Consider the following 14,979-nt stretch of genomic DNA (forward strand, 5'->3'; position numbering starts at 1 on the left):
TAGGACCTCACATCCACCACTGCACGCTGTAATTTTCCCCAGTCTATGGTATTTTAACATGGTGTGAACAATCATACAACTACTGTGGATGCAGGACTTGGAGGGCTGGGTGGAGGGTAAGTTTCCACTGGTTTCACCTCAGGAAGGACAAGTAAAGGGGAGAGTGCACTTTTCGCTGCTAGTGGGGGGTGTTAGACAAAAATCCAGTGGGTTCACAGCAGTTAGGCCAGAGAGGGGCTCATAAAATGGAGGAGGTGCTTAATATTTTCATCTCTCTGAGTTTCCAGTATGTCTGGGTAGACTGGAGGTATGATGGAAATGATATGCACCTCCTCCAATAGGAAGTATTTTCCTGGGGCACAATACCTGTTGCAGGTGGCAGGGTGTGGGTCAGGTATCCTGTGGGGCTCAATGAACTGGAGTGTGGAAGAGGTAAGTGTGAGTTAGAAGCCATGGTTATTCTAGAACAGGGGGTTCTGAATCAAAAGCATTCTATTTCGTAACAAGCTTTTATGGTAGGCAGAAATTTGACCCAGTTTTTCTTTTGCATCAAGGCACAGCATCATAGGTGGGCTTTAGGGTCTGCTTGAGGCATTGGGTCTGGTTTTCCAATTTTGGCTGATGTGTGCAGAAGAGAAGCATGGTTAGTTTGCTCACAATGCACACATTTTAATGAGTACCTATTCCATGCCAGCCACTTGGATAAGTGCTGGGAACAGGAAACCCAACAAGGGGGTCCCTGTTTTCATGGAGATTGCAGTCTAGTGATCAGGGAGGTGTGGGAGAGATCAACAAGGTACAGTCAGCTACAACACCATGGGATAAATGCTGTGGAAATATAAGGATACCTCAGCTAGACTTACAGGTCAAGGGAAGCTTCTTAGTATAAGCACTGAGCTAAGTCAAAGAGGACAACAAGGTCACTAGGGAGGATGCCAGTCCTACAGCAGGTGGTCCTAGACAGGGTGATGGTAGTAAGGTAAGTCAGTATTAGTCATCTCCTTTTAAGAGGACCATTAACAAATGAAAATAACCAGTGGAGACGAATGAGGATGGCAAATTTGAGGAACTTGGGACAGTTAACCAGAGGGCAGATGCTTCAAGATAAATATAAGCCTAATATCTTATCCTTATACTTACTGGGAAGCCTGCTACATGGAAGAGGCCTGACACCAGTAGGAACAGTCCGAAACCAAAGAGGCAGATTTCATTTCAAGAAAATGAAATTCAAAGAATTTTGTGATGATTTAATAATTTATTGAATTTAACAAATGGGAAAAATGGAGTTGAATATTTAAGCCGAGTTTGGTACTCTTACAACGGTCCTGTTTGGAAAGTTGTGGGGTTGAATTTTTATTTGGGTGGAAAATTGTCAGAAAGGCCTGTAATATTTTCTCTTGTGTGATAGGAATCTTACATTGCTTTTCTGTCTCCAATGACTGTTTTCCTTAAATGAAATGTCATCCAAAAGCCACCCGGGGCAGGAGCATGTAGGCAGATGTCTAAGGCACATTAAAGCAAATTGCATGGGTCTCCAAGCTGTGATGGGGTGGAGAGTGGGAGGACAATGCTAAAAGAAATTGTTTACCATCACTCTTGCAAGGTCAAAATAGAAACCTCACTGGCATCATGAGGATTAAATGAGATAATGGATTGGAGGGAACATAAATAAAAGCTACCATTATCAATTTTGTTAACATAAAATCTCCTTTCTAGTTTCCAAATGGCGAATATTAATAAATTATTATGAGTATTTCCAACCAGGGTTCTTGAAGTTAATTAAAAAACAAAACTCCACATTCATTTCCCTGTGCCTTGCTGCCCCTCTTCCTCTTTGTCCTTTTCCTCCTCTTCTTTCTCTTCATCCTCTTCCATTCTGTCTCCTCTTTCTCTTTTCTCTCCCCTTCCCTCCTCTCTCCCATATTGCCCTCTCTCTCCTCCTTCTCCTTTTACCAGGAAGTCTTTCCCATATTCCCAAGGGTAGTTCTCTGCTCCAACTCTGCTACCTCTGCATGGCATTGATTGCAGTAGATTATATGCTGTTAGTGACCTTGTTAATCTCCAAAGGACTGAGAGCACAATGGCAAAGGCAATGTCTTACTGTCTCAGAATATGGCACACAGTAAGTGCTCAACAGGGATTTGATGGATGGATGGATGAGAAAAAAGGCCATTCCCTTCATTGCCATCTAATTTTATTTCCTCTTACCATTCTGTCTCTGATTCCTGGCTTGTCATTTTCTAACCTCCATTCTCAAGTTTCTTGTCAGGCATTCCAACTAATCATTATATTTTCACATCAAGTTCAACATATTCTCATTTTCTTCCAGGCAACTCCACTTCAGTTGAATTAGTCTGTCATTAACCCAAAGCACTTTGCAACATTTGACTTCCATGCTTCTGTCATACAACTTCTACCTGAAAGTTCATTTCTTTTCTTTTCTTTTCTTTTTATCATCTTGTTTAAAAATTTTATCTAATCTTCAAGGCCCAACTCAATTGCCCTGTGCTGAGGTCTTCCTTGATCATTTATCACTGCTGGGCAGGATGTCCCTCCTCTTGTCTCCTGTAGGATATACCTGTCCAACCTATGTGAAACATTTTATTTAATATTTTATATTTTAGTTACCTCTGAATCAGTCTTATTTGCCCATATATATAGCCTTTTGAGGGAAGAAACACGGCTGTGAGTTAAGAAACGTCACCTTACCTTGACGGCATCAACGCTTGATAGACTGAATATCTTTGTCTAAGTTTGATAGTGTTTCTGTCTCATGATCCTCATTCTAATTCAGCAACAATAATAGTAACAATGTCTTGCGCTTGTACCATGTGCTTTTATGTTGACAATTATTCTTTACTGGTGTCCAATTGAAACTATGACTTCCGCCAGTTTTTTAAAAAAGTAACACCCTTGACCATTCAGGACACTGCAGGCTCCCAGGAGTTAGGGAGGAAATGTGGCGAGTGTAATGAGGTAGCTCCAGAGAGGAGGTGGGCATCAAACCTCTCTAGGAAAGGTCCTGAAATCTAAAGGACCCGTCTATGACATAACAAACTCCATTTTGATCCACATCAGTGCTGACATTGGAAAAGACAGGGCCAGTTGTGGCCACTGGGCTTCTAGTGAATGGCCACACATAGCATCATGGCAGTGAGTGGTAATGGGTTTCCAGGGCCATCTGAATTAGTGCAAAGGATCCTGGAATTTAATTCCCCCTCTAGGTGGGGAGAGGAAGACTGCTTTGAGATAAACAATGTGATTCCAGTACAGCCAAAAAGGTAAAGTTCAAGGACAGACTGCAGATCTAATAAAGACTGGGAAAGCAGGATATTTAAATTGGTAGCTAAATATGGCTGGGACAGAACGGGTAGACACCAGAGTTCAGGGCAAAGCTTTTGTGATTTATGCATGTTTTCATTCTAGTTTCCTCTTTTACTTTATCAGGTCTCTCAGAGAACTCAATTCCTCTTTCACCCTCAATCATTACTCTCTCTGGGCAACTATATTTTTTGGTCTCAGAGAGACCATCTCCATTTGGAGTCTGAGTGAGCAACCATTATCTTTCAATTTCTGAAATTATACTTGCCTCTACCAGGTAGAGAAGCAATGACAGCAGGCCAGTGCTTGTCTAAGCCTCCCTGTTGCGCACATGGTTTCTAATACCTGTAGCCCATTCCCCAGCTCCCTGCAGGGCTTGGGGATTGCCTCCCTTCCCCTGCTCCCTTCTTAGATTCTGTTTCACAGTGCTTGCCAGAACATCACAATAGAACCAATAATTGTCCCCAACTCCTGAAAACGGGGCTGAGGGGAATGAGGGCATTGAAGGGGGAATCATCACCTCTCTGTGCCCCCCATCTTCAAATTTCATGAAACATCATATATGCCTTTTAGTTTTACAGTTGTAAAGAATTTTTAAATTCCAAGTCAGAGAAATTATAGAGTTTCAATAGCTAAAATCCCTGGTATTTCTTTTGGCATTTAGATAGAGGGAAACCTGATGTTATTTACCTGTATTTGTCTCAAAAATGTTTTAAAATTCTAGGTAACCTTGGCCTTCAAAAAATAAATTTTTTTCTGAATGAGATATCTTTTCCCTCCCCTTCCCCTCTCCTATCCCTTTCCCACCTCCCGCTTTTCTTCCCTTTCCTCCCTTCTTCTCTCCCCTTCCCTCCCCCTCCCTTTTCTTCCTGTCCCTTGTCTCCTCTCTCTTTCTGCCTCCACTGCACCATTTGCTGGAAAAATCTGCCGCTGAAGTTTTTTCTCTGCATACATTTTCGTTCTAATAGGAAATTTGGCAAAGTATCCCAAGATAGTTTGACCCAACAATTCCTTTAAAAATCCTTTAAAATGAGGATATAGCTTTTTAAAAATTCATTTTATTTGATGTAGTAATTCTACTTATTGGGCTCTTTGCTAAGAAAATAATTAAGAAGGCAAAACAAAATGATCATATATAAATATTTTTTAGATTATTAATTATAATAGCAAAAATCAAGAAATCGCCTAACTACACAATAGGTGAGAAATGACTACATAAATAATAATAGCATATGACATAATAGAATAATATGAAGCCATTAATATTACATTTCTGAAAACCTTTGAATAACACAGGAAGGTGTTATTAATGTCTTTCATTAATACCAATGGAAAAATGTAGGTTACAAAATTATATAGAAAGTGAAATAGTCATAAAAGAGAAGTTCAAATGTTAGCAGGTGTTGCTGTTGGTAGATTAGGTAAGGGTTATTGGATTTTTGTGTTCTTCGTATTTCCCAAGTCCTATGCAGGGAACAGGTTTAATTTTACAATCAGGGAAACCACATTGCTGTTAGTTTTAAAGACTTGATTCAAAGGTTGTCTGTTAAAAATTTAAGGAATATACAAACAGCTAATTTTACATTTCCTCTAAGTCTGCATTTCCATGCTGGAGAAAGGAGAGATAACTTACAGGGAGAGAACTTAAAGTCTCCTTTCTTTCTAACCCATTCTTGGGAGAGAATGGATGACTACACCTGCAGGAAATACATTCATCAGAGGACCCGAGGGGATGAGTTTATAGTGTGCCCACCAGGCTGAGCAAGGAAAAACAGAAGGAGCACTTGGCAGACTTGGAGACAGAGACCTGAAGTCTCATCCCTAATTCTACCTTGAATTCTAATCTTGAGCATGCCATTGATAACCTCCCTGGGCTGTATTTGTATGTTGGAAACATGGTGACATTCCCTGATGCTGTCATTTCCTAGAGCTCTGGCACCTGAGACCTTTTGATTTGACTGAGCAAGTATCACAGAGGGTCAGGGCTCTGAGATGGTTACCTAAAGAAAAACAACAATGGAGTTGAAGTCTGGCTCTCTGCCCAATTCACTGTGAATACTCTGACTCTGATGCCCACCCCTAAACTTCTAAGTTCCAGAGGAAACATCAGGGCTGCAGAACATGTTTCTGTGTAAGCCAAAAGGAGAGAGAGCTGTCTGCTGGTGCTCCATCAGCTACTGAATGTTCCAGCTCACACTGACTGACACGTATTCCTTGGTCAAATCCCCAGTGCAGTGAAAAAAAATGAAAAAAAAAACAACCCCAAAATCTTCTTCTCTAATTTAGGGAGCATCATGAGAGTTTGTGTAAGGCTGAAATAGCATCAGGTTTCACTACCCTGATATTCACTTATATATCATGCTATTGGCTTCTTTAAGTTTAAGGAAGCTGTCGTGAGATTAAAGGAGCATGTCAATGCAGAAAGATTTACAGGTGTACCTCACTATCAGCAAATCAAATATTTGAAAATCAGTGTAGCACATAAGATAAATTTGCAAAATAATTCATTTCACTACCACTTTGAATAATTGGTTTACCAACTACATTTAAAATCTAATGATTTTCCACAATTTGCTTTGCACACAGCATAGTAAGCACATAAGAGCTGCTTTACACACAATATAGTAAGCACAAGAGAGATGTACATGGAACTAATACATCAGCATTTGGACACCACTGCAAAGGATGGAAAAGAAGATTTCCCTGATTTTAAAAGTGTTCATTGACTACAGAAGCTGAAAAAGACTTCAAATAAATTGCAAGTTATAAACAATTTTTATGCAAAGAGGGTTAGTTGTTTGGAAATATTTTTGAAGTTTTCTCCTAGCTCTTCTTTGGGTTTCTCGCATTCAGTTATTTCAGGAAGAACATCAAAAGAATCCATTTTTAAATCACAGTGGTAGATGTTTTAACATATTTTCACATCCCAGGTAAACATTTAACCCCTGTGCACACAGAGACATACACACTGGAGATCTAAGATACTCACAAAAGAGATAATACCAATAGACCTGTGCTTCAATAATCAATTTTCCATCCTGCTGCCTGAAGAGCCATTCATTCCAGAATACCAGCCCCAGTGTTTGAAAATGCCAGCCTTTTCACTTTCAATCAGCTTCAGAAACCCTAACCTGTTGGTTGCAGGAAAGGAAGACCTCTGGAATGCCTTTGCCAAGCATGTTTCTCCGTGAATAGGGACAAGCTAAACACATAAATTTTACATTGCAGGAGAAATTTAGAAAGCCTCTTGGGTAAGCTCCCTGGATCTCTACCTGTGGAATTCCTAGCATCAGCAGAGTAAACTGAATTAGAATTCTGAGTGTCTTATGATACTGATGAAATGATCTTTCACATTAAAAAAAAAAAAAAAAAAGACAAAACGGAGAGTTGCAGTAGGAGCAGAAAGTCCCAGAATCTTCTAGGTGTACTTAAAACATGAAGGCAACAAGAGACTGTCTGATATAATAAGAGGGCTGGAGGAATTTGCAAAGCCCCATCCAGGGTCTAGTCCTTTGACCAAGCCCTAGGTATTGTCTAAGGGTAAAGGGGAGAAGGAACACATGGAAAGGAGCAAAGCAGAAGTTGAAAGTGTCAGGCAGATGAGTGGAGAAGAGATGAAGAAAGGGGACTTAAATGAAGAAAAAGGGGGTGTGTGTTGTAAGGAAGGGAGATTAGTGATGGGTAAAAAAGAGGAGAAAAAAGTTGAACTAGATAAGATGAAGTTCCCTATCAACAACAGACTCAGTTGACTATCAGTCTAAAAAATCCTCAGAACACAGGTAGCTAATCTTCCCCTGGACCCCTAATCCAGCCCCAAACCTCATAGCAATGCCATGGTCATCTAGGAGCACTTTCTTGCCTTTTCACAAAGGCTAACCTCACCTATCAAAGGCCACAGCCGTCATGGAGTAGATACTGGCGAAGACAGCAGCGATGGGAAAGAAGTTGTGGAACTTGCAGTAGAACAGGCCGTAGTACCATTCGTTGTGGACAGCATAGGTGAAGTTCACCACTGTATTGAATGCAGCCATGGAGGCCTCCGCGAAGGCTAGGTTCACCAGGAAATAGTTGGTCACTGTCCTCATTCTTTTGTGGGCTAAGATGATCCACATCACTACCACGTTGCCCACTACAGAAGTCACCACGATGACCGTGTAGGCAGCTGCCCAAAGGACAATTTGCCAGGCTGGTTGCACGAACTGATTGGGTTCCGAGGTGTTAGTGGAGATGTTTGGAGAGAGGTCTGAGTCCACCGGGAGGACGTTATCCATTTCGAAGCTAGGCGTTAAAGCCCTACTATCTGTACACACCACCCGCCCTGCAGCAGAGTCCTGTAGCTGGCGCCTGGTCCTGTTTAAGCCAGACAGGAGGGTGGAAGGCTTTTTCTGGGCAGCACTCTTTTCGAAAGCTGAACTGGCGCTCACAATATAAACGCTTCTGGATGCACTGCCTGCCTGGCCGCGGTGTCTCTGAATTCCTCCACTTTCAAGCCTTAGGAGGCATTTGAGTTCAGAAGTCTGGAGACAGCATCTTTCTTGAATTAAACTGAAAAAGGGAAAGAAATTCCACTGGTCACGGTTCTAGGAACCAAGAGACCCCCGCCTTTATGCACCTGCTGCTGCCTGCAACTCCTATTTCCCCTTCGTGCGCCGGGAAAGGCAAAGTCCTGTGCTGCGTGAGGATTTAGGAGCGAAGTGGGGGCCCATCGCAGCGCGACCTGTAAAAGTTCTGAGTCTATGGCCAGGATTCTGGAGCTCCGTGTCCAGCTGGAGATTTTTTCCTTCGCTTCTGCTGCTGCTGCAGCCTCCTGCAGTTTCGCGGGCACCTTTCCATTCGGGTTGCTCAGCTCTGGAGTTAGCTGCGCACGAGGCTTTTATAACCCGCTGCAGAGACGTCACGGGGAAGGGGCAGTACCTGGGGCTGCGTACTCGCCAGTCCCGGTGGGCAGCGCGGCAGCTGCGCCAGCTGTTGGCAACTGTCTCACTCCGCCGCAGCTACCACGCCTTTTGCTACTTGCTACTTGCCGTGGGAGTCTGCAAGCCGGGGGCCCCACGCACTCCGCGAGGGGGCAGTAGGCAGCCTGGAAGTAACTGAGACAGATGCCGTCTGCAGCTGGAATCGCGGTCGCCCTAGAGGTGTTGGAGGGGAAGGAAGGATTTGGGAAACAGCTGGAGCGGGCGTCCAGGGAGGGAAGCCCAGAGCCCTGCGAAAGCCCTGCGACAGCTCTGCAGAGGAGGCCTGCCTGTGGCAATGGGAAACCGGCAAGTGTGGGGGCGACGTGCCAGCGCTGCGCTCCGGGCCGCGCTCCAGCTACAGAGAGGCGAGAGGCGACTACTCCCTGGTCCAGGTGTCCCGAAAACAACTTTCCTGAGATTGCGTTTAGGAAACACTCCCGCAAAACATCTATCCTTTCCCGGGCGAGCCGATTCCCCTGGGAAGTGACAGACTCTAAGCTTTGAGGACACTTTCCTCAGCCACCCTGGTGACGTGGCCCCTCGTTTCAGAAGCTCCATTTGAGCCCTCCATCTGACGCCTCTGGAGGAGCCTCTGCGCAAGCACTGGGGACGGGGTTGAGCTCCCTGCGAAGCTTGATGAGCGCAGGAGCCACACTCAGGCAGCATGCCGCGCAGACGCGCGGCTCTGGGCTCTCTGCCAGCATCCACTGCGGCGCTGCGTTTGCCTCCAGGGGACCTGGCAGCCCAGAGCCGGGCCGGGGGTGGCATCAGTGGTTCTTCTCCCTGTTCCCCTTCCAGGTTTGCATAGGGGCTGGAGGACAGGTCAGCCCGCCCTCTCTCCCCATCTCCATCCTGCCTTCCTCTTCTGATGTTGAGGCCTCGTGTATCAGTCCAAGACCACTTTAAACGGTAGAACTGGTGCCAGGCAGTGGGAGGAGGCAGGGGAAGGACTCTACAGTCCGTCTGAACCCTTTTGGAGAAGCCGATGGGGGCCGAGCTCCGCAGCGTGTTCCCGCCAGACTGCTGCAGGCCTTTCGAGTTCCGGGGAAAACTGAATCCCGCGAGTCCTCAGAGGCCCATCCACCCTTGTGCCTGTCCCCTCCTTTCACTGCGGGGACTCGGAGCTGTGGGACGCGAGCGCGGACGGGCAGTAAAGACTCGCGCGCAGGTTGGAGTTGGCGCAAGCTCGCGCCCTCCCGGGAGCGGCGTTTACGCATTGGTACCGCGAGCGCGCAAAGCATCTCTCGGGAAGGCTTTAAAGCTGGGAAATGTACTGCACACTTAATGCCGGGCTAAATTTGGATCCCACGCCGGGGCGGGGAATCTGCCGGTTCACTGTGGTTTTGTCAGAGCATGGGATTTTAGCGTATATACGAACCGCACCTTGCTTTGCCAGGTTCTCCTAGGTACCCGTAAACACTGTATAGAAAACTCCAGGAATGCCTTGAAGAGAACGGCGCCGCTGTATTTGGAGCCGCTGCACAGGAGGTCTTCTTTGTGGAACGGAACGCCTCCTCCACCTTGGATCTCTCCTTGTGGCCTCCACCATCTCAAAGAGCTGATAGAGAGAGGATTGGGAAACGGGGCGGGGAGCGGGAGAGATAGAGATGTGTGTGTGTGTGTGTGTGTGTGTGTGTGTGTGTGAGAGAGAGAGAGAGAGAGAGAGAGAGAGAGAGAGAGAGAGAGAGAGAGGCTTTCTCTATCTTTAATTTTCCTTCCAAGCTATTTAACGTTATCTTTTCTTCTTTCTCCCTGTCCATTGGAGCCAGGTTGATGTTTTCAAAAGAAACTTTACTCAGTGGTTAGGGGAGAAAAAGAAAGCTAATCTAATAAAATCTAAATATGTAATATGTAATAAAAGCTAAATATAAAATAAATATGAAATAGCTAAAAAGTATAAACATTGATCCATTTAGCCTCCATTAGTACAGCAAGTTGATATTTTGAAGTAGGTACTGTGCTGGGCACTGAGTTTGGGGGTGAACGAGCACTTACAGGTGAAAGAGAAAGAAGCAGCAATTAACTAGACAAAAGGGGCATCTTATGATGACCAAAGGGACTAAGCCTTGAGTGAGGGGAGAAGAGAGAGGCCACCTAACCCAGACAATGAGGGGTATCCATACAAATGGAAGAAAATCTCATCCACAAAGAAGCCTGAAGAATGAGTTAGGATGGGAAAAAGTTGAGGAAAGCAGGTGAATATTTTAGGGGAAAGTTTTATAAGTCAAACCTTGTCACTCTGCTTAAAGTCCCACAGTGACTGCCCACCTATGAACCTACAGGTCAGAGCCGGCCAGGGTGGCATCAGGAGTTCTTCTCTCTGTTCCCCTTTCAGGTTTGCATAGGGACTGAAGCGCAGGTCAGCCCGCCTTCCCTCCCCGTTTCCATCCTGCACAGCTTCGGCGCTAACTCTGAGGCCTGTGTCCCAGTCCAAGGCCACTTCAAATTGTGGAACTGGTGCCAGGCACTGGGACAACTACATTCCTTACCCTGGCCTTCGGGTAGGCGTATTTGCACCGTGGTGTGTTGATGAATCTGGCTTGGGTTGCTTTCCTTTCTGCTCTGGGTTTTTCATAGCTGGTAGCCATATCTTAGGAGTACTTAGGACTTGTCAAAGTTAGTTTCTCTTCTTAAAAAAAAAAAGCATATTCATGATGGTTTGATGGGTTCACAATTGAGAAAAGAAAGCCTCAGCTATACAGTAGCAGAAGGTGTTTTTGGTTCATACCCATGATATGAGGAGAGATCTTATCTAGCATCACCCATCTATAAAGTAATGAATTTCCCCCCTACAACTTTGCCCAAATGTGTAGATAAAATTCTATTCATGCTATTTCCCTCCAAGAGTTGATATTCTTTTGTTTTCTTATCCTTTCCCCTCCTTGGTTCCTCTTTTCACTGAACATCTTCCTTGACACCCAACACAGAACCACCCATCTTAAAGTAAATCCTGTTAACAATGGAGTATAAATCCTTCCTTATTTGTCCAGACTCTTTAATACTCTCTAGATAGAAATACAAACATAAGTAATATGCACACATGTAAATGCAAATATAGGACTTTCATTGTTGTCTGCATTTTGTTTTTCTCACTCTAAACTTCGCCCAGCTGTTTCAGAGTCAACAGGTATAGATTTAACTAATTTTGTTCAATGGCTAAATATTATTCCTATGTTATGGATACAGCATAATTTATACATTCAATTCCCTCTTCATGAAAATAAACTTTTTGTTTCCAGTTTTTGCCACTAAAGGCAATGTAACAATAAACATTCTCTACAACCTGGTGTTTTCTTTCTATGGGAGTAGATTCAAACCGGAATTGCTGGGAAGTGGATTATATTTATATTCCTATGCATATGCATATATATGCTATGTGTTTCTATTTTTATTTATTTATTTTTTTAAAGTTTAAAAGTTTTATTTCTTTGAAGTATTTACTATATTTTGTAGAAATGACTAAGAGCCTATACCAACTTTATATATTACTTTTTAAAGCAAAACATGAATTGTTTGTAATTTGCCCATGTATATACACATACACAGACACCAGCACACATTTTAAAAATCTTTTATTTTGGGTTCAGGAATAATATGTGCAGGAGTAACTGTGCATCACAGGGATTTGGTGCATAGATTATTTTGTTATTTTTTTTATCCTCACCCTCCTCCCTCCCTCCATCCACAAGTAGACCCCAGTGTCCGTATGTCCTCAGCGTTATAAGTGAGAATATGCAGTATTTTGTTTTCTGTTCCTGCTTCAGTTTGCTTAGAATAATGGCCTCCAGCTCCATCCATGTTGCTGCAAAGGACACGATCTTGTTCTTTTTTTTTTTTTTTTTTTTATGGCTGCAGAGTATTCCATTTACATGGGTATATATACCACATTTCTTCATGCAATGTGCCATTCATAGATATTTAGGCTGATTCCATGTCTTTGCTACTGTGACTAGTTGCTTCAATAAACATATCAGTGCATGTGTCTTTATGGTAGAACAATTTATATCCCTTTGGGTATATGCCCTATAATGGGATTGCTGGGTCAAATGGGTAATTCTCTTTTAAGTTCTTTGAGAAATTGCCATACTGTTTTCTACAATGACTGATCTAATTTACATTCCCACTAGCAGTGTATACATGTTCCCTTTTCTCTGAAATCTTACCAGCATCTTTTACTTTTTGACTTCTTAACAATAGCCATTCTGACTAATATGTGATGGTATCTCACTGAAGTTTTGATATGCATTTCTCTAATGATGATTGATGTTGCATACTTTTTCATATGGTTGTTGGCCATGGGTATGTCTTCTTTTGAAAAGTGTCTATTCATGTCCTTTGCTTACTTTTTAATGTGGTTGTTGTTTTTTTGCTTGTTAATTTAAGTTCTCTATAGATTTTGGATATTAGACCTTTGTTAGATGCATAGTTTGCAAGTATTTTTTCCCATTCTGTAAGTTGTTCATTTGCTCTGTTGATAGTTTCTTTTGCCGTGCAGAAGCTCTTTAGTTTAATTAGGTTCTATTTGTCAATTTTTGTTTGTGTTGCAATTGCTTTTGGCATCTTTATTGTGAAATCTTTGCCAGGGTCTACGTGTAGAATGATATTTCCTAGGTTATCTTCCAGGGTTTTTATAGTTTTACATTTAAGTCTTTAGTACATCTTGAGTTAATTTTTGTATATGGCATGAGGAAGTGGTCCAGTTTCAATATTCTGCATATGGCTAGCCAGTTAACCCAGCCCCATTTATTGAATAGGAAGTCCTTTCTCCATCACTTGTTTTTGTTGGCTTTGTCAAAGATCAGATAATTATAGGTGTATGACATTATTACTGGGCTCTCTATTCTGTTCCAATGGTCTATGTGTCTGTTTTTGTACCAGTGGTATGCTGTTTTGGTTACTGTAACCTTGTAAAATAGTTTGAAGTCAGATATGTGATGTTTCTAGCTTTGTCCATTTTGCTTAGAATTGCTTTGGCTATTCAGGCTCTTTTTTGGTTGCACAGGAATTTTAAAATTGTTTTTCTAGTTTTTCAAAGAATGTTATTGATTGTTTGATAGGAATAACATTTAATCTGTAAATTTCTTTGAGTAGTTGACCATTTTGGCAATACTGATTCTTCGTATCTATCAGCATGGAATGCCATTTCATTTGTTTGTGCCATCTCTGATTTCTTTGAGCAGTGTTTTGTTGTAGAGATTCTTGTAAAGATATTTCACCTCCTTGGTTAGTTGCATACCCAGGTATTTTATTCTTTTTGTGGCTATTGTTGAATAGATTGAATTCTTCATTTGGCTCTCAGCTTTGATGTGGTTAGTATATAGAAATGTTACTGATTTTGTACATTGATTTTGTATCCTGATACTTTGCTGAATTGAATTATTTATCAGATCTAAGAGCTTTTGAGCAGAGACTATGGGGTTTTATAGGTATCATCTGCAAACAGAGATAGTTTGACTACCTCTTTTCCTATGTGAATGTCTCCTATTTATTTCTCTTGCCCAATAGCTCTGGCTAGGACATTCAGTGCTATGTTGACTAAGAGTGGTGACAATGGGCATCTTTGTCTTGTTCTGGTTCTTTAGGGGAATGCTTTCAGTTTTCCCCATTCAGTATGATATTGGCTATGGGTTTGTCATAGATGCCTCTTATTGTTTTAAGGTCTTTTCCTTCAATACCTAGTTTGCTGAGGGGTTTAACATGAAGGGATGTTGAATTTTATCAAGAGCCTTTTGTTCATCTATTGAGACAATCGTGGTTTTTGTTTTTAGTTTTCTTTATGTGATGAATCACATTTATTGATTTGCATATGTTAAACCAACTTTGCATCCCAGGAATAAAGCCTACTTGATCTTGGTGGATTAGTTTTTTGATGTGCTGCTGAACTGGGTTTGCTAGTATTTTGTTGAGGATTTTTGCATCAATGTTCATTTAGGTTATTAGTCTGAAATTCTCTTTTTTTGTTGTGTCTCTGCCAGGTTTTAGTATCTGAATGATGCTGGCCTCATAGAATGAGTTAGGAAGTCCCTCATCCTCAATTTTTTGGGAATAGTTTCAGGAGGAATGGTACCAGCTCTGCTTCATACATCTGGCAGAATTTGGCTGTGAATCCATCTGGTCCTAGGCTTTTTCTGATTGATAGGCTTTTTACTGCTGATTCAATTTCAGAATTCATTAGTCTGTTTAGGGATTCAATTTCTTCTTGGTCCAATCTTGAAAGGTTATGTGTTTCCAGGAATTTACTCATTTTGTCTAGATTTTATAGCTTGTATGCATAGAGGTGTTCATAGTAGTGTCTGACGGGGTTTTTTTTGGTAAATTTTATTTCTACAGGGTTAGTGGTAACATTTCCTTTGTTATTTATGATTGTGTGTGTGTGTTTTTTTTTTTTCATCTCCCACCCTCCTTTTTTCTTGTTAGTCTAGATAGTAGTCTACCCATATTACTTTTGAAGAACCAACTCCTGGACTCAATCTTTTGTATGATTTTTCATGTCTCAATTTCCTTTAATTCAGCTCTGCTTTTGGTTATTTCTTGCCTTCGTCTGGTTTGGGAGTTTGTTTGCTAGTTCCTCTAGGTGTGATGTTAGGTGTAATTTGAGGTCTTTCTTTTTCATGTGGGTGTTTAGTGCTATGAACTTCCCTTTTAACACTGCCTTAGCTGTGCCTAGAGATTCTGGTATGTTTTATCTCTATTCTTTTTGTTT

At 42.2% G+C, this 14,979-nt stretch overlaps 1 protein-coding gene across 1 annotated transcript in view; it reads right to left on the bottom strand.

The window, feature by feature from the left end:
* Nucleotides 1-8,170, bottom strand: part of TACR1 (tachykinin receptor 1) — a 140,607-nt gene extending 132,437 nt beyond the window's left edge. Inside the window, exon 1 of the mRNA XM_032243456.1 lies at nucleotides 7,204-8,170. Coding sequence (XP_032099347.1) covers nucleotides 7,204-7,592 — 389 coding nt within the window. The 5' untranslated portion in view covers nucleotides 7,593-8,170. The remainder of the gene's footprint in view (nucleotides 1-7,203) is intronic.
* Between the last annotated feature and the right edge of the window lie 6,809 nt (nucleotides 8,171-14,979).

The sequence above is a fragment of the Sapajus apella genome, unplaced genomic scaffold (genome assembly GCF_009761245.1).
Source record: "Sapajus apella isolate SASKATOON/1434 unplaced genomic scaffold, GSC_monkey_1.0 scaffold52, whole genome shotgun sequence".
Taxonomy (NCBI): domain Eukaryota; kingdom Metazoa; phylum Chordata; class Mammalia; order Primates; family Cebidae; genus Sapajus; species Sapajus apella.